General features: G+C 38.1%; 1 protein-coding gene across 2 annotated transcripts in view; it reads right to left on the bottom strand.

The window, feature by feature from the left end:
• Positions 1–23,551, bottom strand: part of FBN2 (fibrillin 2) — a 277,388-nt gene that overhangs the window by 70,098 nt on the left and 183,739 nt on the right. For both annotated transcript variants that reach the window (XM_067569251.1, XM_067569252.1), the window contains 7 exons: positions 22,185–22,310; positions 14,857–14,979; positions 12,496–12,618; positions 6,059–6,220; positions 4,792–4,860; positions 3,987–4,112; positions 1,158–1,283 (listed from right to left, as the gene is read on the bottom strand). In XM_067569251.1, the coding sequence (XP_067425352.1) occupies positions 1,158–1,283; positions 3,987–4,112; positions 4,792–4,860; positions 6,059–6,220; positions 12,496–12,618; positions 14,857–14,979; positions 22,185–22,310 (855 nt within the window). The remainder of the gene's footprint in view (positions 1–1,157; positions 1,284–3,986; positions 4,113–4,791; positions 4,861–6,058; positions 6,221–12,495; positions 12,619–14,856; positions 14,980–22,184; positions 22,311–23,551) is intronic.

The raw sequence follows: 23,551 nt of genomic DNA, 5'->3' as shown, positions 1-23,551 counted from the left end.
TACATGAGGGAAAACAATGAGAGTTACGAAGTAACTGCAACAGGATGGCTCTTCCCTTAAGGGACAGAGGACTAGGGCCATTCTGATCACAGAATGAGGTACAGCAGGGTTGAATCAGGCGATTCCCTATACATGGCAGCAGATGACTGCAGTGAAAGAGGAAGCTTAGGCATCTGTGGCAGAATCTCCAGAGTGAGCAAAGGCTACTTCAGGGAAGACCTGAGTCCAGGGGAGTTGCCCCAGGCTGGGAGAAGAAAGAGAAACCTTGTGTTTGGGAGCTTATGAATTGACTTGGTTTGGGATTTTGAGTTTTAGTGTATTTTATATTAATAAACCCAGTCCCCAAGCAGCAGTATTTTTGACCAAGAAAAAACCTGAGTGAAGTTTTCCTTAAACACTCCAAGAGGGGAAACTATGGCAGGCTACCAGTAGTGTGATCCTAGGCCATGAGTGGTGCACTGGAAGCAGCTGGCCCATTGCAATAAACCCACAAAGTAGTTCAGCTGAAGTCAAATCCCTTCAACTACAGATTTAGCCACTGTGATTTATGAATTCTGACTCAGTGTGACCCTGAGAGTGCAAGCAGCATACATTTAAAAAATAACTTTTTCTATGGATTAAATCACCTTAAATTAAACTATAATGTGTCTCCATATTACTTTAGCTGAGTGTATTTGCTCAAACTGATACACTTCCATCTCCATTCAGTCACAGATGCCTTACAAGAGAAAAAAATGAAAAAGAAACTTTTTAAAAAGATAGTAGATGTTCTTCAGACCCGTTTCCTAGCAGACTCACCACCTGGAAGCTAAATATACATATGAAAAATTACATGTGAAAAATGAAAAACTCTTTCTGACTTCTGTTAAAGAAGAGAACATACTTAGTCATTTCATATCAGCCACATGGCTCTTTCATAGCTATCTGATGTAGCAGTTTTGCAATAAAGGTTAGAAAAGGTCACACTGCATCAAAAGCATTTAAGCATTGAAGTTACAACCATTTAAGTTTAGTGTTCTGATAAAACACTTAAAAGAGGCTATAAACTTTTAAGATTTCAAAGTCAGCCTTGCTGCAGGGAAGATTTTAAACAGCCAGTTGAGGTCCAAAACAGCTCTGATCACTACAGCATGTCAGGTAAACAAAGTTTTACATACCCATGCAATTGTGTCCTCCATTAACCTGCATGTATTCAGGAGGACAGATGCAAGTGTAGTTCCCCAGAGTGTTGTAGCAGGTCCCAGGGCCACAGACACCAGGATGTGCAACACACTCATCAATATCTAGAGAGAACAAATGAAAAGGTATAGTTCACACACAGACAAGAGGAACATGCCCAAATAAATAATTATAAGGAATAAGTCCATATTAAACGATCCCAAGAGAGCAAAGAAGGAATACTTAAAAACCACAGGGTGCATTGCTCAGCTTTGATTTAAACAGGCTTTTTGTGACAGCAGCTGAAATGTGTTATTGTTCGATTTCCTCCAATCCCTGAAGTGCAAGACAACACTTGTCAAGAATTCAAGGTTTGTTGAAGCTGAGTCACTTTGTCCCATCTACTCCATCAATGATATGAGCCTTAGTATCTCATTTGCCTTCTACTTCCATACGCATTTCAATATCATTTTTCCATGCCACCCCTCATGTAAGGAATTAACTCCCTGCTGTGGTTCACCAAGCCATGAACCTTTCTTCATTCAAATCCCTCGTTAAGATTTACTTCTGCTGTGGTGCCCAAAAGAGAAAGTCAATATCCATTAAAAACACTATTTAGAAATGCACGTGCATATGCTGAGTAACCACATAATCCTGTTGCTGTAACCCTTGTCCTTCCTCACCCCATCTTTTTCCGTACTGTGTGTTACCCTCCATTATCACATTACAACTACATTGATATTGTAACCTCATTAAGGTATGGGCCTTATCTTTGTATGTTGAGTATGCTATGCTGGTTACACCATAGCTATGTCTGAAACAAGAGTTTCTATTACAAACCCAATTTTGCCTTCATCTTTCACCTAAACTCAACAAACTAAGGAATGTTGGTCTCAGAATTGGTAGACTAGGTCTGAAGTTGAAGTAGGATTTTTTTCATAACGAAATATGAAATGATTTGAAAAAGTGGTTACTGAAAATGATACCCTAAAATAGAGGTGATCACAACAGTTGAAAATTCTTTTAACTTTTTTGAAACTTGGTAGCAAAAAATCCATCCAAATAAACAAAAAAAGGAGAAAAATAAAACTTAGTTTATTAAACTTACCTAGTTGAGATCTATTATACAAGAACAAAATTTAGTTACTTAAACTCTCCTTTGCAAACTTACTAACATTTAAATACTAACATCAGAATGGCTCCAAAGAGTTTAAAGTACATCATCAAATGACTGCTGGAGACCTAAGCACTGATTTCAAAACAACAGTAAGTTTCTGGCCTTTTTCTATGCAAAAACAGACCTCAAAATGTAAGCCAATCCCCAGTGAGAATTTTTCCTACACAACTGAAGTTAATAAGACAAATTGTACATAAAATAAGTTTAAAAAAATATATATATATAGTCACCTAGACTATTCTTCTAAAATGTATTTATTTGTGCCAGATCCAGGCTTGAGAAAGTGGGAGACAATTAAAAGTTTACTGGATTCATATACTCAAGGAAGGAATGTTCCTTGCTATACTGTCCTCACAAGCCTCCTGGTAGCCCACTCTTTCCACCCCCCATCCCCTCCCATCATGGACTACTGAAGGTGCTCACTTCCTACAGACCTTAGTAAGTGCACTGGAGATACAAGTTTGGGGGTGGGGAGAAAGAGACAGGATGGACACTGAAGCAGCAGAGCAGAGGGCAATGTAGGAAAGGGACATGAAGGGTGCTGGCAGAGTGAGGAATGGGGGACAGAAAATGAAGGGGAGCATAGGGCTAGATTAACAGGAGATTATGTGTGGCAGAAGAGTCAAGGGGGGGGCAATAAGGCAGTAAAACTATTGATATTTCACCCTTCATATAGACTTAAGAGTGTAGTCTGGAGCCTCCCTCTAAGTCTTAATGCCTACCAGCACTATGAAAACACTGAGATGCATATTGGAGATATCCCATCTTCTTGCAAGCCTTAGACATCTTGCTGAGGCCCTAAAAACTCCCTCACTCAGGGATCCTTCTTAGGCTCATCAGACTTGATAAGCATAAATAGGCTTTAATCTCCCTCTGAAACCTAAACATTTTATCTGGGTGAGGGACTAATAATCCTGTTTAGACTTGGCAAAATGAATGGGATTCCTAATATCTGTGGAGGTAGGGAGCCAGCCAAATCTCTCTCCTAACAGCATCGTCTGGGATGAGGGGGTACACCACAGAGTCACTATAGAGGTGGAGGGCCTGAGATAAGCCACCTAAAGCTTCTGGAGGAGTGGTGGGTCAAAAGTCTCTTAAGGCCTATAGAGGCTTATGGGTCCTGACAAGCTCCATACACATATTGCAGGACTGGGGTTTGGGGAACCTACAATATGCCTCATAAGACTTGTCAAGATTTGATTCACCTACCCAGAAAGAGTCTTACTCTTGTACCACCTCTTACTACCTGCAGGAAAGATAATGGACCTAAAGATGAAGGGGAGCAAGGGAGTACCACACAGGGTCTAGATGGGTTAGCAGCAGGCTCTGAGGAGTTTCCAGTTCTTAGATCAACTCTAGCATGAACCCCCAAAACATTCCCACTTGACAGACATATGAAGAAACTTCACAAGGTAAAGTCAGTACCACAAACAATGTATGTTCCTATTTACAAACAAGAGAGAAGTCAATATATTAGGGAATCATAATAGTTATGAAGGTTATCATTACTCTTTGTACAGAACGTGAGTCTGCAATCTACTACTCTCTATGCATTAAATGTTCTACACCAGCAGAAAAGTAAAAGCTCTGAAAGACCAAAATATTTGCACGTGTGTGTACTAGTGTGGGAGAAGATACTGAAAAATTTCACCTTCACAGATGCGTGTTTCTTCACTGAGATAGTAGCCATGTGGACATTCACACTGGAAGCTGCCAAAAGTATTGATGCAGTTGCCACCTTGACAGAGACCTGGCAACTCCTGGCATTCATCGATATCTGTAGAGATAAAAGGCCATATTCTCACTCTGAAATGTAAAGAAACAAGAGACCTTAACCATCCATTAGAATGTTACCAACTAGCAATTGTTAATCCTCACATGGGTTTTTGCTTCTAAATATGCACTTCATTATCAAAGGGAAGAAGGAATGTGATTATCCCACATATTCTGTAGCACATTTTCAACATGATGAACATACGGAGTACAGCTTCCATGATTGTTTATGGGAGTTTGGCATCTAATTCTTCATTCCTGCAGACTGAAAATGCATGAGAAATTCACTGGGACCAGACTTTCATTCCATGATAAATGTTTGTAGAAACATTTACCTTCCATTGAATAAACCATAATTTTTGTAGATCTTCTAATGTTTTGGAGGTCAAATTTTTGAAGGCCTGTCCAATAAAGGAGGTTTCATACATCTGTTTCATCTATAAAAAAACCAAATTTGCTTTCTCAAATGGGTTTTTGAATATCCTTATTGAGTAAAGGTTGCTCACACAACCACCAGTTTGAACTTGCCACTGTAGTATTATTTATGCTAATAAGTGGTGTAAGTGGTGTTCCAATGCAACGAATGTGAACACTTCCTATAATACACCTATTGTACAGACTTTTGAAAATGTCACCTTTTGTCAAGCTGCAACCATAATAGCCATTATTCAGGATGAACTCACCTTCTAAGATGATAGTGATGGGATTTGGTCTGAATCCTTCACCCCCTGGACACAGCGTATTATATTCCGCTAGGGGGGAAAAAAAGCTATTGCTTATTTGTAGAATAAAACACTGGTATTAAGGAATATATATTTTTTACAATTTATCATTTCATTTGGTATTTTTAATGTCATCATCATCATCATTTGTATTACAGTAGTATCAAGCAGCCCCAGTCAAAGACCCCAGGATCTCATTGTGCTAGGCCTTGTACAAACACAGTACAAAAATACAGTCCCTGTCCCTTGTCTAAACTTGTTTTAACCCAACAACACCCCTATCTTCAAAGACTTACACACTACAAATAGTCCCATTGACTTAACTGGACTACACACAGTGTATAAAGTCAAGAAAGTACATAGACTTCACAGGTTGGGAGTGTCAGATAATACTCAGAACCACGCATAACTTGGTTATGGCCTTAACGTGGAATGGACTGTAAGCTTCTGTAGGCAAGGACTGTCTTCTTTGCATAGTGCCTAGTATAAAGTGGTTCCCATCTTAATTAGGGCCTAGAAATTATTACTACTGTACAACTGAGATGAGTATTGTTACAATTAGAACGCATAGTATTATAACTTAATAAATAACAACAAAATAATGCTTGGTACTTACATTGTACTATTCATACATAAAACCTTGAGTGCTTTCAAAGGTAAGTATCACTGGGCAAAATTACTGAGGCATTTTTGAAAATTTTACCCAGTGATACTCACCTTGGGGTTCTCTGGATAAGAAGCATGATGCTAGTACCAACCATTATTACTTGTATTACTCACCTGCAAAAATGCAGTTAATGGATAAAATATTAAGAACACCTAAATGACTTACATGTGAACGTTACTTGGGCGTGTTTGAAAATTTGATCCATTATTCACATTTTTGCAGGGGAAAGTGAGGCACAGAAGAATGAAATGATTTGCCAAAGGCCCAGTGAGGGCTTGATTCTGGTTCCATTGATCTCAATGGTGCAGGAATAGGCACTGAGTCAGTGGCACAGGTGAGACTAAAACTCAGGTCGCTTGACTCCCAGGTCTGTGGCCTATGCACCACTTCTGAGAATACCATGGAAACTTCCTTCAACAATCAGACTCAGAGTATAACCTTATGAAGTAATTTACCAGATATTTTTATAGTCTGTTTATGGTTATACACTAAATTATCATAAGTACTTTTTCAGCTTTGCACCTTTTGTAAGAAAACTAAAAACAAAAACAATTTTCTTACTGCTGTTTACAGGGGGACAAGTCTCACAGGGGTTCCCCCAGGCCTTCCCCAAAGAGCAGCAGCATGAGGACCGACTGACTCCAACGCCGATTTCAGTGTTGCAGGATAGGCTGCCATCCCCTCGGGGTCCATATTTCAGGTAACAATTGCCAACACGATTATCTACGTGTAAAACAGATTCAACAGTGGTTGTACTTTCCAGCCTGGATGAAGGAACGATCAGACAATCATATTAAAACTTCGCTACTAGTGGATGAAAGACCTAGGCTGCTGTATCCTTCTAAAATTACTGGTAAGGTCAAGAAGCTCATGCATGTTAATGATCAGGTGTATCAAAAAAAAATGGCAAGGTGATGATCAACATAGCTTCTTCTTCCTAATGTATTTAGGGACCAGTTTAAAGTGTATGAATGTCTTCAAAGTTTCACAGTGTATGCTGGTATGGTACTTTTACTATTCCCAGACTTTTATATGGAGAATGGAAAACTTCTTACCATAGTTTTCTTTTTGTTAGTAGCTCCTCCCCCTCATGCTCCATGAATGGCAATGATTCTTCCCTGTGGAAGTCAGAGGAGGACCAGTATTGCTCCTGGGGGCGATACAGGACAAAACCCTACCCCCCCCTCACCTCAAGCCACCAGAAGAGTGCTTTGAACTCTGTAGAAACTCTTCAGCAATTGGTTACTAAAACAATAATCTGAAACTGCATTAACTGACTTGAAGGGAATTTTATGAATTAGTAGCATTCCTTTAGACTTTTTAAAAAAATTGTTACAAACTACAGTCTGGTCATCAAAACAACTATTAGGGATGGTAGAATGAGGAAGAAAGATGCTAACAGAAAGAAAATTATGGCAAGAAATTTTCCATTCTGCCGCATAGATTCTCTCCTCATTCTTCACCTATGGGAAACAGCAAGTGGTGAATCAGAGAAGCAGAGAGGAAGAGATAAAACATAATCATCATCATTACTATTTATTATGCCAGTAGAATAATAGACAAATGTAAATTCCCTCCATAGTAGTTTTGTAATTTGAAATATTGGGAACCAGCCCATGACACATCTTACCACTACTGGATTACTCTATAGAGAAATAGAAACCCACTTTGTAGAAGTTGGTGAATGCATTGTATGAGGATCACAATGCTGCTCGCAAATTTTCTTTGATAAAGCTGAGACTCTTCCTCTTTGTGTTACCACTAGAGCCCTTGTAGAGGGAGTCTTGATTCTCTCATGGAACAGTTTCGCAGATGACTAAATCACCAAGAGATGTAAGATTTTAACATCTTGCCTGTAGCAAATGTGTGATCCTACAGCGTAGGCACTGAGATCTTTAGAACACTACAAATGTCCAGTTATACCATGACCTCGCCCAAGGATGTTGAGATTTGGGACAAAATGATGGGAGATCTTCGGACAGAAAAGTTTCTAGAGTTCTAAGGACCATCTTATTCCCAGGAGAAATGCATCCTGTTCTTGTTATAAAAGGGACAATTGCAGCACTTATTCTTTGAAGATAGAATTTATTTTCTGAGACTGTACAAGTGTGTTAATTAATTAAGTAATGGATACTTTAAAAATTGGGCACCCATCATGTTTTGTCCTGAATGATCTAAACTGAATAATGAAGACTCTTCAAACCTTCCATATAGTTTAAACTCAAATCTTATGTGTAGTTTAGATTTGAAGGGTTTTTTTTGTTTTGTTTTGTTTTTTAAAGGATTAATAGTAAAATTTTCCTCTCATTATTTTTCATGACTGAAAGTTTCACCTGAAAATAATGTTTTAATACAGAGAATTAAATAAATTGCCATTTCACATTGTTCTCAGTGGGACTTAAACCACAGGTTATCATCAAGTGGCCATTTTGAGAAATACATCTATCTGCCATTGCTCTCAAAGGGAATGAGTGTGCCTGTCCACTTCTGACAGCACAGGATGCCTACATCATTATGAGGGGAAATCGCCTTCACTCGCATTGAGATGAATGGGAGGCAATGGCTATTTTGAAAGACTGTATCAGCGTAAGACCTCAGGCCATTGAAAACAATGGGAGATGGTGGCCATTTTTAAAGAGGGCAGATCATGGAATTTTGTGTAGTAACACATTAATGAAGTAATGTGAGGGAAAGAGAGATTAAAAACTATTTTAAAAATAGTTTAATCTAATCTGGAACCACAAACAATAAAATATCTTAACATGTAGTCATATGGTTATTGCACAGTGTCACTACTGGACATTATGATTTATTATTTATTTTCTGAATTATGAATTATCAGAATTATGATTGTTTGGCCACCCTAACTATATGTGTCCACATCATTATATGTTTACATTTCTTTTAATTTAACTTCTACTCTGAATTTTCTGGATTTATAATCCTTGGTTTTTGAATAATTGCAACACTCCTGTAATGTATTTTACCCTAACTTATTTAAATCTTAAATCCATCATAATTCAGATTTTGTCTGGGAATATAGATAAAGGTGCTTATTCTGAAACCCATCTTCTAGAGGTAATTCCTCACATAAAATCAGACCCTGATGGACAAATAGAAATGTAAATGTAGATGTTATGGGGTTGACACGTGTTGCACTGCAGACATGGATAACTAGGGAGAGAACATTTGGTAGAGATAGGACTCACAGCAGGCTTGTCTTCTGGACATTCTGATGAATCTTTACTCCTGAAGACATTCAGTCAAGGAGCTGCTAGGGGTTCATATCTAAAATATGCTGCTAGGGGTTTATACCTGTCTTTTTAGTGTGCTTGGCTATAGGACCCTGTCCAAAGCATCCTAGGGAAACTCTAATATATCTGAGATAACCAGATCTTGACTGACACTGAAATTGGAATAGATAAATGAATGAATTTCCTGGTTGAGTCCTATCTAGATACCAAAAATGTACCCATCACCCTAACAGACAATTCCTGCTGAATTATGCTTCATTTTTAGTGCTTAAAATTTCAATCAGAGATGATCTCAGCTGAATGAAGAATGCACTCCTGATTCAATTAGTCTAATCTTTTCTCCAGGAGCTTTGGCTGACATTATCAAATCCAAAAATTAGTCCAGATCTAGCAGGATGACCATGGCTCTTTCTTTTCTTACTTTTGGTTTCAGATTACCCTTCACATGAATTGCCTTGCAAGGCCCAAGATTCTTCTCCATCAAGGACGTTATTTCCATTGCTTCTGAGAAGAGCTTTGGATTCTGGTTCCTCCTTGGTTTTTGTTCAGACACACCAATGGAGGTGCTGCTATTGAAGAGAACTGGAAAGTGGTATCCTTTGAGTAAATCTGGGGACATTTTGTAGCACAAACTGTGCAATGAAGAAGGATGATGCTTTCCTTTTCTTGGTGAGGTCCCATAATCCGTTTTTTTGTCTTCCAGTTAAAATCCCAATCCTGTAAGGCTTGCTTCCACAGTGAGTATATCTAAGAGTTCGAAGTTCGAAATCGGGTTCGGTTTCAGCATGTCCTCTGGACTCATCTGCCTGCGATGATTTGGGTTGATTTTCTGCTATTTTTGGGCATACATATAGCTTTTGTGTAGCCACTGAGCCAGGGGCATTGCTCTTCCTGAAAATCACATTGAGAACAAGGAAGAGACTGCTCAGAATTGATATTCTATACACTGCTGTGAAGATTTGTCCAGAATTTGTCCTATGATACCCAAAGTGAAAATCTCACCCTTAAGCCAATGAGCCCCAGGGAATCTTTTTTACTGTATTCAAAAGGTGAAAATTAAAATAGTTGTGTACAGTACCCTCCTTTATATGGTGTATGGGATCTTTTGAAAAAAACCCTTCTAAAAGGTGCACAATGTATTTTTCGCATGGGTTTAGGACTGCACTGATCTTGAGTTAGTTCCCAGAGTTTATGAAATTTCCATATGTTTTATTTAACGTGTTAATTTTAGCCATTGGTTCCCAATCAGATCCTAAGATGTCCTCAAAGAACAAGAGCATGGGAAACACTGTATCTAACTTTACTTGAGGGGAAGATATTTCTCCTTAGTTTTGAGAACTTCTTCCTTTGTTTTGTCTGTTTATGGGTATTATCTTGCAGGTTATAGAATTCCAGTACTTAGGGAGAGAAAGCTCTCCTGAGTGTCCAGCTTTAGAGTTCATGGCATGAATCAGAAAGTTCATCCTCCAGGAGAAGAGCTGCTAGAGAATGAAAATGAGGAAGGGGAGATAATGATTATTGATATGATTAGTGAGTTTCTAATGAGCCATTGCTTCTCTATCCCAAAGGGCTGTACTTGTTTTTAAAAATGCTTCCCAGAGTAGCACACTGATCTAATTTTATCTATGGAAAAGGATTTCTCACTTACCCTTTGTTATCCTATGCTGGTGCAGCTGCATGGGAAATTGAGTTCCTAAGTACCTCTGTTCTGGGTACAAACTCCCTGGAGTATTCTATTTTCTATAACATAGAGTCCAGATTGTTGAAGGGGGCCTGGCAGAGATTCATTCCTGCCTCTGAGAATTGGAGCCCTTGCACCGGAAGAGTGAGAATCTGTCTAACTGCCTTTCTGCTGGTGACAGAGACAGAGACTCAAAGAAGTAGCAGACTGCAGTCAAGGTTGTTTCTTCTCTTCTGTGCACATCCAGATATGCTGCAGGCTCAGAGAGAGGCAGTGAGTCTGACATAGAACACTATGAAAGGGTCTTTGTGCAGAAGGAAAGGCCCAGCAAATGCTTCCTCAGAATGGGAATGAAAAAACATTTAAACTGTGACTTTTCTCCCATTTGATTTTTAAAGTTACAAATTAGCTATTCAGTAGGGGGTGCTGGCTTCTGGGTTTTTGGGGATGGGGGTGAGACTCTGGAGTTTTGCAAGACTTACCACCTGAATAGGCTGTATAGGGCCCTCTTCCCTTTTGAAAACATTTTCTGCACGAATCCTGGAGCTCTTGCTCGAGGTTCCCCATGCCAGTTTTGGCTCCACAGGAGTGCTGAACCCCAAAACACAGATCCAACTCAAGGCCCCATGTTCTGGCAGAACAAGAGGCAGCTGGCAACAGGCAGGGCAGAACTCACCCTCAGAAACTTCCGAAAAGCTGCTTTACAGACAGCCTCAGTTCAGCACTTGCAGGGCCTATCTGCCACTGTGGGTGGTGGAGGGAGGCCAGAGGGATCGTAATAGAAATGTGCTGTGCCAGAGGACTCAGAAGATTAGATTTGCAGTGCTCCAGTGAGTCCACAGCTCACAAGATGGACAGGGGAACTAGATGCTGAAATACAATTGCAACTACTCAAAATATGAATAAAAATTGAGTCTGGGATTTTCAAAATAACCTAATGGAGTTAGGCACCCAAATCTGACTACATTCAAAGGGAGTTGGGTACCTAGCTTCCTTAGGTACCTTTGAAAATCCCAGCCTGAAACTGTAAAATAAATTGGTTGGGATAAGCTGAGCTGCCAACTTGTTCTGCTGCTGGTGGCCTGAGATGTAGGGTGGGGCTTGGTCCTGATACCCTGAGCAATGCTAGTGAGACCCTTTAAATTCTACAGGGAAAATCAGGAGGGAAGAGCTGAGCAGCAGAATCCATTCTGCAGGAAATTAAAAACTTTTTTTAAAAGAAATGTGATCAGGCTTTATTTATTTGACTCAAACCAATAGCAAACATTGCAATCATTTAAAAAATGATTACAGACATAAATGCTTTTAAAAAAAAAAAACAACTCAAGACATTCCCAGAAAGCAGAGTAAAGAGGCCTTTGGTGCTGTTTCCAATCTTAAAGCTTAAATGATTTGCCCAAGATCACTCAAGAAGTCTGTGACATCATCACACTAGTACCTAAAATGCTTCACTTCTGGTAAGTACTGTAACCACAAAACTATCCTTCCATATCACACTGCAAAGGGACAAATAAATATAAACCTACTTTAAGCTAGAGTAAACCAGAGGGAATTACATAAACTGCAGTGAAGTGTGTCTTTCACAGGTTGGTTTCAATCCAAATGGCTACTACATGCAGTTCTAATTCAAGATATAGGTTTAACCACATCAGTGAGCCAAGTCCTGAAAAATCCACTTCAGAGGAAGTGTACATGAGCCCCACGAGAACTCTTGGATTTAAAACTCAGTTACTAAAATCAGAAACATAGGATCCATCCAGAAAATGGAATCAATAAAGCAAATACACACTGGTATATGCAGAAAAATGTATTTTAAGAAAAATTGGCAATGTTTATTGCATTTAACATTGGTAAATCTATATTTAGGAGTGTGATATGATATATACCACAGCAGCAATAGATTCATATTTTCTGGACCAAAATCTGCCCTCACTAATTTTGAACTGGATGCAAAAGAAGGAAAATTCTGGCCCTCTATTTTTAGCAATAATCTAGTATCAGTACAAAAGGCCTCTTGATCAGCTGTCTATGGTTCATGGTTACTTGACATAGTTTTCACTTACCCACACAACCTACTCCAGTTGGGTTCAGCTGGAAATCTGGTGGGCAATTACACTCATACCTCCCAGGAGTATTCACACAGAGACCATTAACACAGTTAATGGGATCAGCACACTCATCAATATCTAAAATGGGAAAGCTACATTTGTAAATCTGTTGATTTAATGGAAAAAAATAATCACTTTGTACTTCAGTGGAAAGATGTGTGGGTATGATCAAATGGGAGAGAGGAAGAGAACATCTTATTTTTAGCTGAAGTTGAAGCAATTACAATTCATCAAACACTCAGGAACAATTTCTACACTTGCACATTTAATAAAATATTACTTTTGTCCAGGTCTTAAATTAACCAAAATACTGTATAGCCATATATAGTAGTCCCTGTATGGGACTATTTTTTTAATCCTACTCCTGTCCTGCTCTGCAATACCCACTCCCACTGCCATCCACTCCCGCATTGTTTCTTGCATTTTTATCCCGCTCTCACCCGCAAAAACTTTAGATCCCACAAGAGAGACAGATTCCCCCATGCTATTAAACAAAAGCGGTCAGTTAATATATTATATATATGTAAACGAAAGTCAGAAACAATTTTTACCACTGAAAGAAAAACAAATCTCGCTTAACCATGTAAAAAAACCACACTTTAACTCCTGTTATAACAGATATCAAATCTCTTTCTATTCCTTGCTTAAATATAAGTATTAAAAGTTTTTAAGTGTTTTCCCACAAATTACTGCAGTCTGGTTTTTTTTGCCCACCCAATCCTGCCCGCAACAAAGTACATTTTACCCACTCCCGCTATTATGGCAGCAGGCCCTGAGGAACCCCAGTCCTGCTGCAGGGCTCTGCTATATAGCACTTTGTCTAAGGCGGGAAGCAATGCATAGCATAAATTTCTGCCAGAGGACATAATACAGCTTTATTTAACCAGGATATTTGGTTAACTGGAAACTGAATAAACTAGGTTATATTATATCTAGTACTGGGATAAGGAAATGCTGGAAGTCCCAAAATGTCTGGAAAAAATTTAAATGTTGTAAATGAGTTCTTTCTAATGATAGATCTCATCAAAATATTAATCTGCATATTAGCAGCACATATGAGAAATCCATACAAAGAGTATATCACAATTGTATGATTGGTGAACAATAATAATTGAGGCAATCCAAGAAAATGGAATATTAAAATGAATGAGATAAATCCACTCTTATTTGAAGTATCTAAGCTGCATAGCACATGACAATGTGTGTAATACACTGTTATAACAGAATGATTATGTCTGCTGTGCACAATGGAGGACTTTCCACACTCATTAAGTTGTACTAGTGCAACATCTTCTATATTGGACATTGGTGCTGCTCCCCCCCCCCTGCTTTCACTCCTCCCCTGCTTTTTTTTTTTTTTAAAGAGTGAGTTTAAAAAAAATCTCCCTTTTTACTATCAAATTTTGATTTCTGTACCACTTCCAATAGGAGTACAGTTTTGTTCAGACTTCTAAAAATAAACTGTAGAAGTTTCACCCGTTTTCAGTTTTATGAAGCATTTCATGTTGCTTTTCCACACTTACAACTGCCTTTTCCAATGCATCAAGGAACTTCCTTCTCTTCCTTCAAATCCCTCCTTAAAATTCACTTCTTTTGTTTAGGCTTTTATCGTTCATCTCTTCAGAATCAGCTCCCACTCTTACACTAATACTTAAAGTGTTTGCATTATATCCGTCTAATTAGAATAGAAGAGCCTCATGGACCATGTTTAATTCCGCGTCTGTAGAACACCACATACATTTATAGAATGATGCTACATACATATTAACTGTGAATATTTTTTTAAAAGTTAACTTCCTTAGTACACATTTGTCCACATCCAGCAATTATCAAACAGAGAACAAGTACTGGACTGAAAGGAGGACTGCTGAAACAGCCCAGCCCAGGATTGAGGCCTGTTACTAGGGTTATTTTGTGAATATAATAAACCCAGCTAGTATCTTAATTTTATATGAATTATTTTGCTTTAATTAAAAATGCATGCACACACATAGGAATGTTTACACATACACGCTCACAAAAAAAATTCTGTTTGGAAGGAGTATGTAGGCTGAAGGAAAGGGTGACTAAGTCTTAAATATAGATGAAAGCATAAAAGAAAAACATATTTTTGGGTACTTGTTTCCTTTAATACTATTCTTTCAGCTTGAAGCTTTTAATTGTACTTAGTTGAAAAGAGTTTAAAAATGTGCCCATTTAGTCATCAACTGATTTTACAATGTTCATGCAGAGGAGAAAATGGAAAAATAGATGAATTGGTACAACTGAACACCTCTTTGAAAGACCTGCCCCATTTCTGTACAGAATTGAATATACCTGTACAGTTTCCTCCAGTTCTATCCAGTTCATAGCCATCATCGCAGATGCAATGAAACATGCCTGGTAAGTTATTGCAGGTACCAAAAACACAAATGTTCTGGAAGGTGCATTCATCGATATCTGAACGAATAGAGGAAGAGCAATTAATTACAGCTCATCATCATAATAATGCCTCTTATCTTAACAACAACTAAAAACACTCTAAAAACATATATCACAGCATAAAAATTTCCAGAAAAGCAGATGCACTCTTTGTATACTTTAATTATTTCTGTGCATAAAGTAAAAGATAGGAATTTTTGAGAAGTAGCTTTAAAGACCACAACACATCACTTATTCTTGTCACATTTGTTATGAATAATCTTCAAATGTTAAGTGAATGCTCAGTATTTCTATTTCACAAGAAAAGTTGTGTTATCAGGAATGACTCCCCATGATTCCAAATGAAAAAGAAAGATTTTAAAATCAAAATACTATTAAATGAATTTTTAGAAATGTACAAAGAAGAGAAAAGAAAAGAAAAGAAAAAGTAAAGAACATTATTAAACAAATTAAAGGGATTGATCATTTGCCATGCACCTAGTTTCCAGCATGTAGGTAAGTATGTGCGCAAGGTCAGGGCCCCCAGATGGGGGAGAAAAGAGTACACTTTACCGAGGCCCGGAGGCCCTGGGGACCCTGGCCCGGGCTGCAACCTCCATTAACATGATGAAAAAATTTTTCATGGCTCATGAGAATGTATGTATGGGATGAGGGATTGTGGTATGTGTGTCGGAGGGGGCCTGTGTTACAAGTTTGTACTGGGCCTGAAAAAATTATGCTTGGGCCCTGCGTAAGGTTCACCAAACTCCCCTTGAAAGAATGCAAAGTACACCAAATAGAGAGCAGTAAGATGGCCACTCCCTAGTTGCTATGTAGACATACTCACAGTGTTCCCATCTTCTCAGAGACACTATGGCTATGTCTACACAGCAGCTAGACACCTGCGGCTGGACAATGCCAGCTGACTCAGGCTCATGGGGCTCGGGCTGAGGGACTGTTTCATTGCTGCATAGACTTCTGGGCTTGGCCTGGAGCCTGGGATCTAGGACCCTGCGAGGTGGGAGGTCCCAAGAGCCTGGGCTTGTAGCCTATACAGTGAGGAAACAGTCCCGCAGCGCGAGCCCTGCAAGCCTGTGTCACCTGGCACAGGCCAGCCACAGGTGTCTGGCTGCTATGTAGAAAGACCCTCCAAGTGTAAACTGGAGCTATAGACAAAGGCTCAACTTATACTCCCCTCCTACCTACATAAAAACCTGGAATATGGAGGAGGAAAATTAAAGCAAGTAAAGGCTGTTTAAATATGACTGCACATGTGCACTAGGTGAATAAAAATTGAGAGCTTTTAAAAAAAACTAAAAATGAATTTTATTTAAAGTAAACACAGCTCTTTATTTAAAAATATACCTATTTAAAATTAAAGTTGAAATTGACAACCTATTTTAAGGTCTAATCTTAGTATAATATATTAAAATAATTGAAACTGAAGACAAAAATAATATTAAGAAGTATATGTTTGCTATCAAGTTTTAAAGAAAGTTAAACCACTGAACTGGTGGAAGTCACTGGCTAAGCGTGTGAAACCAGGGTTTGCTGAAGTGCTAAACAAGCTTTTGACAAAAGAAGCCTCTTCTGCAGGTGCAGAGAGAATATTTTTTTCATTTCAGTTTATTCAACTAGTTCAGTTCAATGACTCGTTCATTCAAAGTTAATAAACCAAGTGGAAGTTGAAAAAAGCAGAAAAGCTTGTTTTCCTCTTCCAATCTATTAATAAAAATGAGGTGAGTGAGGGTGAGCGCTACAAGTTCTAAAATCTTGAAGGACATCGTGACCAAAACCAATCAGCTCAATTCACTAACTACAAATAATACTTCCTTTGTTTAATACATCAGGTAATTTTAAGTGCAAAATGTTTTGATAAACTTTTTGCTTACATATACTTCATATTTAAGATTATTTTATATAATAAAAATTAAAATGCTGTTTTTGTGCATTTTATTTTATTTGAATTTCCATCTGAATAGAGCTTGACACAAATCACAAATACAAAATTAATCATCTAGTAAAGAAGTGCATCATCCATCATTTTCTAACATAATAAAAATATAAAAATAAAGAATCTGAATAAATGTAAGTTATGCTACATAACTGCATAAATAATGTGTATAGTTATAGCGTATCCTTCTGGTTATGGAAAAAAAGCACCAAATTTAGTGAAAAGGCTATATTTAGTTGCAAATCAACATGTTTTAATGGTTACCAGGCAAGGAGAATCAACCTTTCTTCAGTAAAATAACTAAAAAGTAAAAATGCAAAACATGATTGAAACTATTTAAATTAAGGTTTCCTGTTTGCTGATTTAAATTATGATTTAAATCAAACCACCCTGGTGTGCATGTTTTGTAAGTTAAAACCAGTGGATGCTAGACAGGGAGTATTACAGCACAGTGACCCACTGGGGTGTGCATGTGTATTAATTATCCACTGCTGAAGGTCAATTATTGACATATCTGTACTGAGGATATAATGTGTACAATTCACAGCTAGGACACAATGGATGGTAGGATGGTAGCCATTCTGACAGTGATGATGATGATGTGTTCCACATTGCATCAGGCTATCTGACAGTGTCACTTTCAGTAGGAATACCTCTTACCCACTGATCATGTATTTCATGACATCCCCCAAATGTCCTAGTAACTCAGAACGTGTACTCAGCCTACATTGACCCAATTCCCTGCAGACTATCAGGGGACCTCCAGCAACAGCACCAGCACCAGCACAAGCCACATCCTTTGATTCATATGGCCTCAGGAGCTGTATAAAGGAGTTGATTTTATTGTAGTTTAAGTACCCTCCTTTCAATCTTATTTGGGAATAGATCGCTGCTGTCAACCACACCCACAGCAACCACCACAACTGCAGAGCATTGTTTGGAAGGAATCACATGTTGAGAGTTGCATTTCCTTACACAACCTAGAAGATCACTGGGACCAATAATTTAATATATTCTTTCTCTAGCTGAATAAAAGAAACTGCTCCTGAGAGGTGCTAGGCACCTTTTGCTGTTTTTGAAGGGTAACAACATTGTAACATTATAATTGTATCTCTGGACAAAGAAACACCTCCTTTCAAAAATAATACATCTCAGAATCAAGCAATCAAAACTGACAAATTGTTAAATTGCTGACTCAATTACAGACACAGTTTATGTCCAGAGAACATGGTTTCCTTAGTCACCTAACCCTTGTTTGTTCCAGGGTAAAATGTATTAATCTGTTCAATTACACATGAATTAGAAAAATGGTTGTCAATCTCTCTTTTGCTCATCAAGCCAGCTGTTGACCTCTTATCTTTCATCTCTGGGCTCCCAGCGAGAAACAAAAAACTGTTCCTGACACCTAAAATCCTAAGAAAATTAATCCTGGATACATGCATATTTTGCAAATATTACATTTGTTAATATCTTCTGTAAGCACCAGTTATGGCATTGTTGGTTAAAGCATTCTTCCACATATATCTGCAGTCTTGAGGATTTAACTGTAAAAAGAGATTTATGTCTTAAAAAGAAGTTTAGATCCAAAGAGACGGATGAAGAAAATTCTAGCAGTTCAAGAGGAAACACCAAATGGATGTTTACTTTAGCTGAAGGAACTGTGTACCAGCAGTATCAAATAGGCAATGAGGCCTATGAATTAGTTAAAGTATATACTGGCACAACCTTTACACTTCCCAGAAGATATAAAATATATCTTGATGTGTACACAGTATGTGGTCTTTTAGAATGAAATGGACTGATTCTTTAGGGCTTGCTCTTGATAAATACTGAACATCTGAAACATCCATACCATTAGGTTGGCATAACTCTTGAGTTCATTAGTAAGCCTCACTTCTGTAGTTCATAGAACAGAACACAAAATATGGACTGCAAAAACAATGTCACAAGATTAGTAGCCAAATCAGAAACAGAAATGAAATGATTTTTTATAATTGGAAATTAGGTTATAGAAATCAAATACATCTTCAAATCTGAAGTGAAGTTTCTATTATTTTCTTGTTTTAAAAAGCTTATCCTTGCTGTTTCTTCAAAGACCAATTCTGCTAGTTAATGTTACGGTACTCTGTGAGTAGTTCCATTTAAATCACAAAAGAAGGTACTGCTTAACACAGAGGTGGTAGAACTGGCTCATAGGGGGAAATCTTGGCTCTTCTGACTTCACAAATAGTACCTCTACATTGCAATTAAACCCTCGTAGCTGGCCTGGGTCAGCTGACTCGGGCTCACAGGTTTTGGGCTGTGGGTCTGTAAAATTACTGTGTAGATGTTTGAGCTCAGGCTGGAGCCCTAGCTCTGGGGCACTGTGTGTGGGGAGGGTCCCAGAGCCCAGGTTCCAGACCAGGTTTGTAGCCCAAGTCCAGCAAGACCAAGTCAATTAACCCGGGCAAGTCGCAGCTATGCCACAGGTTTTTTATTCCAGTATGCAATGCCAAGTGTTTATAAAGGCTCCAAAGGTGATCCTTGGAATTACAAGCCAGTAAGTCTACAAGGGAAAACTGATGGAAACTATAGTAAAAAACAGAATTATCAGACACAGAAATGAACATGATTTGTTGGGGAAGAGTCAAAACAGCTTTTGTTAAAAAAAATCATGCTTCACTACTCTATTAGAATTCTTTGAGGAAGTCAACAAACATATGCACAAGGGTGATCCAATGGATACAGTGTATTTGGACTTTGAGAAAGTCTTTGACAAGGTCCCTCACCAAAGGCTCTCATGCAAAGTAAGCAGTCATGGGAAAAGAGGGAAGGTCCTTCCATGAATCAGTAACTGGTTTAAAGATAGGAAACAAAGGGTAGGAATAAATGGTCAGTTTTCAGAATGGAGAAAGGTAATTAGCAGTCTCCTCCAGGGATCTGTCCTGGGACCAGTACTGTCCAACATATTCATAAATGATCTGGAAATAGGGGTAAACAGTGAGGTGGCAAAGTTTGCAGATGATACAAAATTACTCAAGATAGTTAAGTCCAAAGCAGACTGCGAAGAGTTACGAAGGGACCTCACAAAAGTGGGTGACTGGGCAACAAAATGGCAGATGAAATATAATGTTGATAAATTCAAAGTAATGCAGATTGGAAAACATAAGGCCAATTATATGTATAAAATGATGGGATCTAAATTAGCTGTTACCACTCAAGAAAGAGATCTTGGAGTCATTGTGGATAGCTCTCTGAAAACATCCACTCAATGTGCAGCAGCAGTAAGAAGCTAACAGAATGTTAGGAACCATTAGGAAAAGAATCAATAATAAGATAGAAAATACCATCATGCCACTATATGAAGCCATCATATGACCACACCTTGAATACTGCATGCAGTTCTGACTGCCCATCTCAAAAAAGATATATTAAAATGGAAAAAGAAGGGCAACAAAAATGACAAGGGGTATGGAACAGCTTCCATATATGGAGAGATTAAAAAGACAGGGACTGTTCATTTTAGTAATCTCTTTTCTAAGTGGGGATATGATAGAGGTCTAGAAGATCATGAATGGCGTGGAGAAAGTGAATAAGGAAGTGTTATTTACCTCTTCAAGTAACACAAGAACCAGGGGTCACCCAGCAAAATTAATAGGCAGCAGGTTTAAAACAAACATAAGGAAGTATTTCTTCACACAACACACAGTCAACCTGTGGAACTCATAGCTAGGGGATGTTGTGGAGGCCAAAAGTATATCTCGGTTCAAAAAAGAATTAGAAAAGTTAATGGAGGATAGGCCGATCAATGGCTGTTAGCCAAGATGGTCAGGGTTGAATCCCATACTCTAAGTGTCCCTAAGCCTCTGACTGCCAGATGCTGGAATGGGACAACAGGGGATGGATCATTTGATAACTGCCTCATTGTGTTCATTCCCTTTGAAGCATTTGACACTGGCCACTGTTGGAAGACAGAATACTAGACTAGATGGTCCACTGATTGGATCCAGTATGGCCATTCCTATGTTAAGGTCAGTGCAGATGTACACAACATGGCCAGGATTTTACCCGTTGAGTACAAGGAACCATTTCTGTTCACCCAGAAGAAAGGTCCTTCCTATGGACTCGCCAGATCAGCAAAGCTTTGTATACTACAGTTTGATTCCATGGGTGCTCAATGTTATTGCTCAAAAAAACACAACTGTGTTCCAAAATCTTAGGCAAAATTCTCAGATTTTTCTTTCAAGAACTTAATTACATAGCATCATTAAAAATGAATACGTCCCATGGCTGTCACAAGAGTTGTGATTTTCTTGTTTACAAAATATATCCATGGCTTTTGAAAATTTAGGATTTTTGTTTAAGCATCAGTATGATGGCAAAGCAGCTGCAAAAGCTGCACCGAAAAAAAACCCCTAAACAAGCTTATTGACAATACTGTAGAAACACATGGATCAGACCAGTGGACTCTCAGGGCCAAATTTTCAGAAGTTTCTACAAATTTTACAGCAGTGAGAAAGCTGATTTATATACGTACGTATGGGGGTCTGCACATGCGAAATTGTGGGTGCAATTTTAGAGAATGCTTTTAAAAATCTGGCCTTTAATGTCTCTTCAAGAGGTTTAGACTCCCCAAGATGTCATGAGGTTTCCACTAACATTTTTGTTTTTTTAAAAGAAGATTTTAAAAGCTTTGGAACACTCAGTACACGGAAATCAATCCAGAACAGAATCCTCATATGATTCTGTTATAAGAAGCAAGAGATGACATCAGACTACTACAGAGAATGGAATCACTGTTAGCTAAAAGTTATGTGTCTCAGACAATAGAGTACATATGACAGAGAGGGAGAGAAGAAGAAAAATTCCGAAGAGAAATTTTAGGATTGTTGTAATTCAAACATAGTAGTAAACAGCATAATTTAAATTTCCTGTATACATTTATTAAATAGAGTGGTGATCAACATAGTTTATACTTCCTCTATAAATGTATTAAATAGAACAGTGGTCAGAAGAGTTTTTCCACAAACCATTCACTAAGAAAAAAACAAGAGAAATGATTAAGGAAAACAAACTTGTTGAGCCAAACCTCAACTCCTGGTTTCTTGGCCCAAGGCCAGGAAAACTTCATAAGAGATGAAAGCTTCACCATAATTCATACTACAAAATAATCCTTGCTAGAGAAGCCACATATTAAAACATGTTATGTGTATTCCACTTTCAGGCTGAGGCTCTTCCAGCACTTCTGGTGGTTTCCTTCACAGCAGCCAATCCAAACTCAGAAAACGAGGTAGAAGTACTGGTGACTTACCTTGGCAAGATTTGCTGTCTGAAGCTGGAGCGAATCCCATCTCACACTCACATCTATATGCACCAGGGACATTCAGGCACTGTCCATTCTCACACAGATTAACATTTTCTGCACACTCATCAATATCTGTGGGAGAAAGGAAGTAAGCAGCCATTAAATTTCTATTATGTATCATCAAAGTATTATTCTGTTTCTTCCCATTCATCATTCAAATAAATTCTTTTAAACATTTGTTGACATAAAGCAAAGCAGGTACACTTTCAAAGACAGAATATAAATGTAGAAAAACAAAAACGTAACAACGATTTCTGATATCTTTTTACCCTATTGGAACTCCAAGCACTTACATTTTCATTAATAGATTTTACTACAGAGTATCAAATTTTGAACTGATGCAGGTTTTCCAGACCCATTAGTAGCAGTTCTGACAAATAATAAGGTGGATATTTTATTTTTGAAGTCATAAACCTATATCATAAAATACACCGATGAAATATTTCTGAATAAAACACTTCCAGAGGCAAATTTTCAAAATGAAATATCAATTTATGCAAATGTAAATAAATTTTCATACAAATTTTGAGCACTATTAACTGCGTGAGCCAATGATACATACACAAACACTATTTGAAAGTACAAAGTGAACAACAGTGGGGTCTGTGGGTTTAAACTATCATTTCAATACATATATCATAGTATGCTAATTTTTGCAAGTGCTCTTTCAAAATTTGGTCCTTAAAATTTTACTGTTTTGCTAGCATAATTTAGATTTATAAACATTTCATATATATGGGAATGTTGTTCAGTGCAATCGTTGTAACCCTGTTAAACAAGACTCAACTCATCCAGACTAAGTAAACAGGCACTAAATCTGACTTATTAGTTCTATTAATTAATGCTTAGCTCTCAAAATAATGAAAACAAAATGCTGAAATACTAGCCTTTAAAATACATGAGAATGACCTAGAATGAGGTGTATAAACACTAGGGGAAAAACCTTAAAAACCACAACTACATCTACTACAATTAAAAAAATAGTTTAAAGATCCTGCACTTATGAAGTCAACAACTGTCAATAATGAACAGAAAGACGACAGTCTGTTTAGGATAGAAGTAAATTTGGATCTAAATTTAGCTTAGTTGAGAGGTATAGTATGCAGGAAAAGACGGATACTAACCTTCTGTAACTGATGTTCTTCGAGATGTGTTGATCATGTCCCATTCCAAGTAAGTATGTGCATGCCCTGTGCATAGTCGCTGGAAGGTTTTTCCCCTAATGGTATCCATAGGGTCGGCTCTAGAGCCCCCTGGAGTCAAGCCTCCATGGCACCCTATATAGGGCTCTGATGACATCCCCCTACCCCCCG

Source organism: Emydura macquarii, unplaced genomic scaffold (assembly GCF_026122565.2).
Source record: "Emydura macquarii macquarii isolate MOO-44397 ecotype Brisbane River unplaced genomic scaffold, CSIRO-AGI_Emac_v2 contig_2897, whole genome shotgun sequence".
In the NCBI taxonomy this organism is placed as follows: Eukaryota; Metazoa; Chordata; order Testudines; family Chelidae; genus Emydura; species Emydura macquarii.
This window is presented reverse-complemented; position numbering and strand designations above follow the sequence as displayed.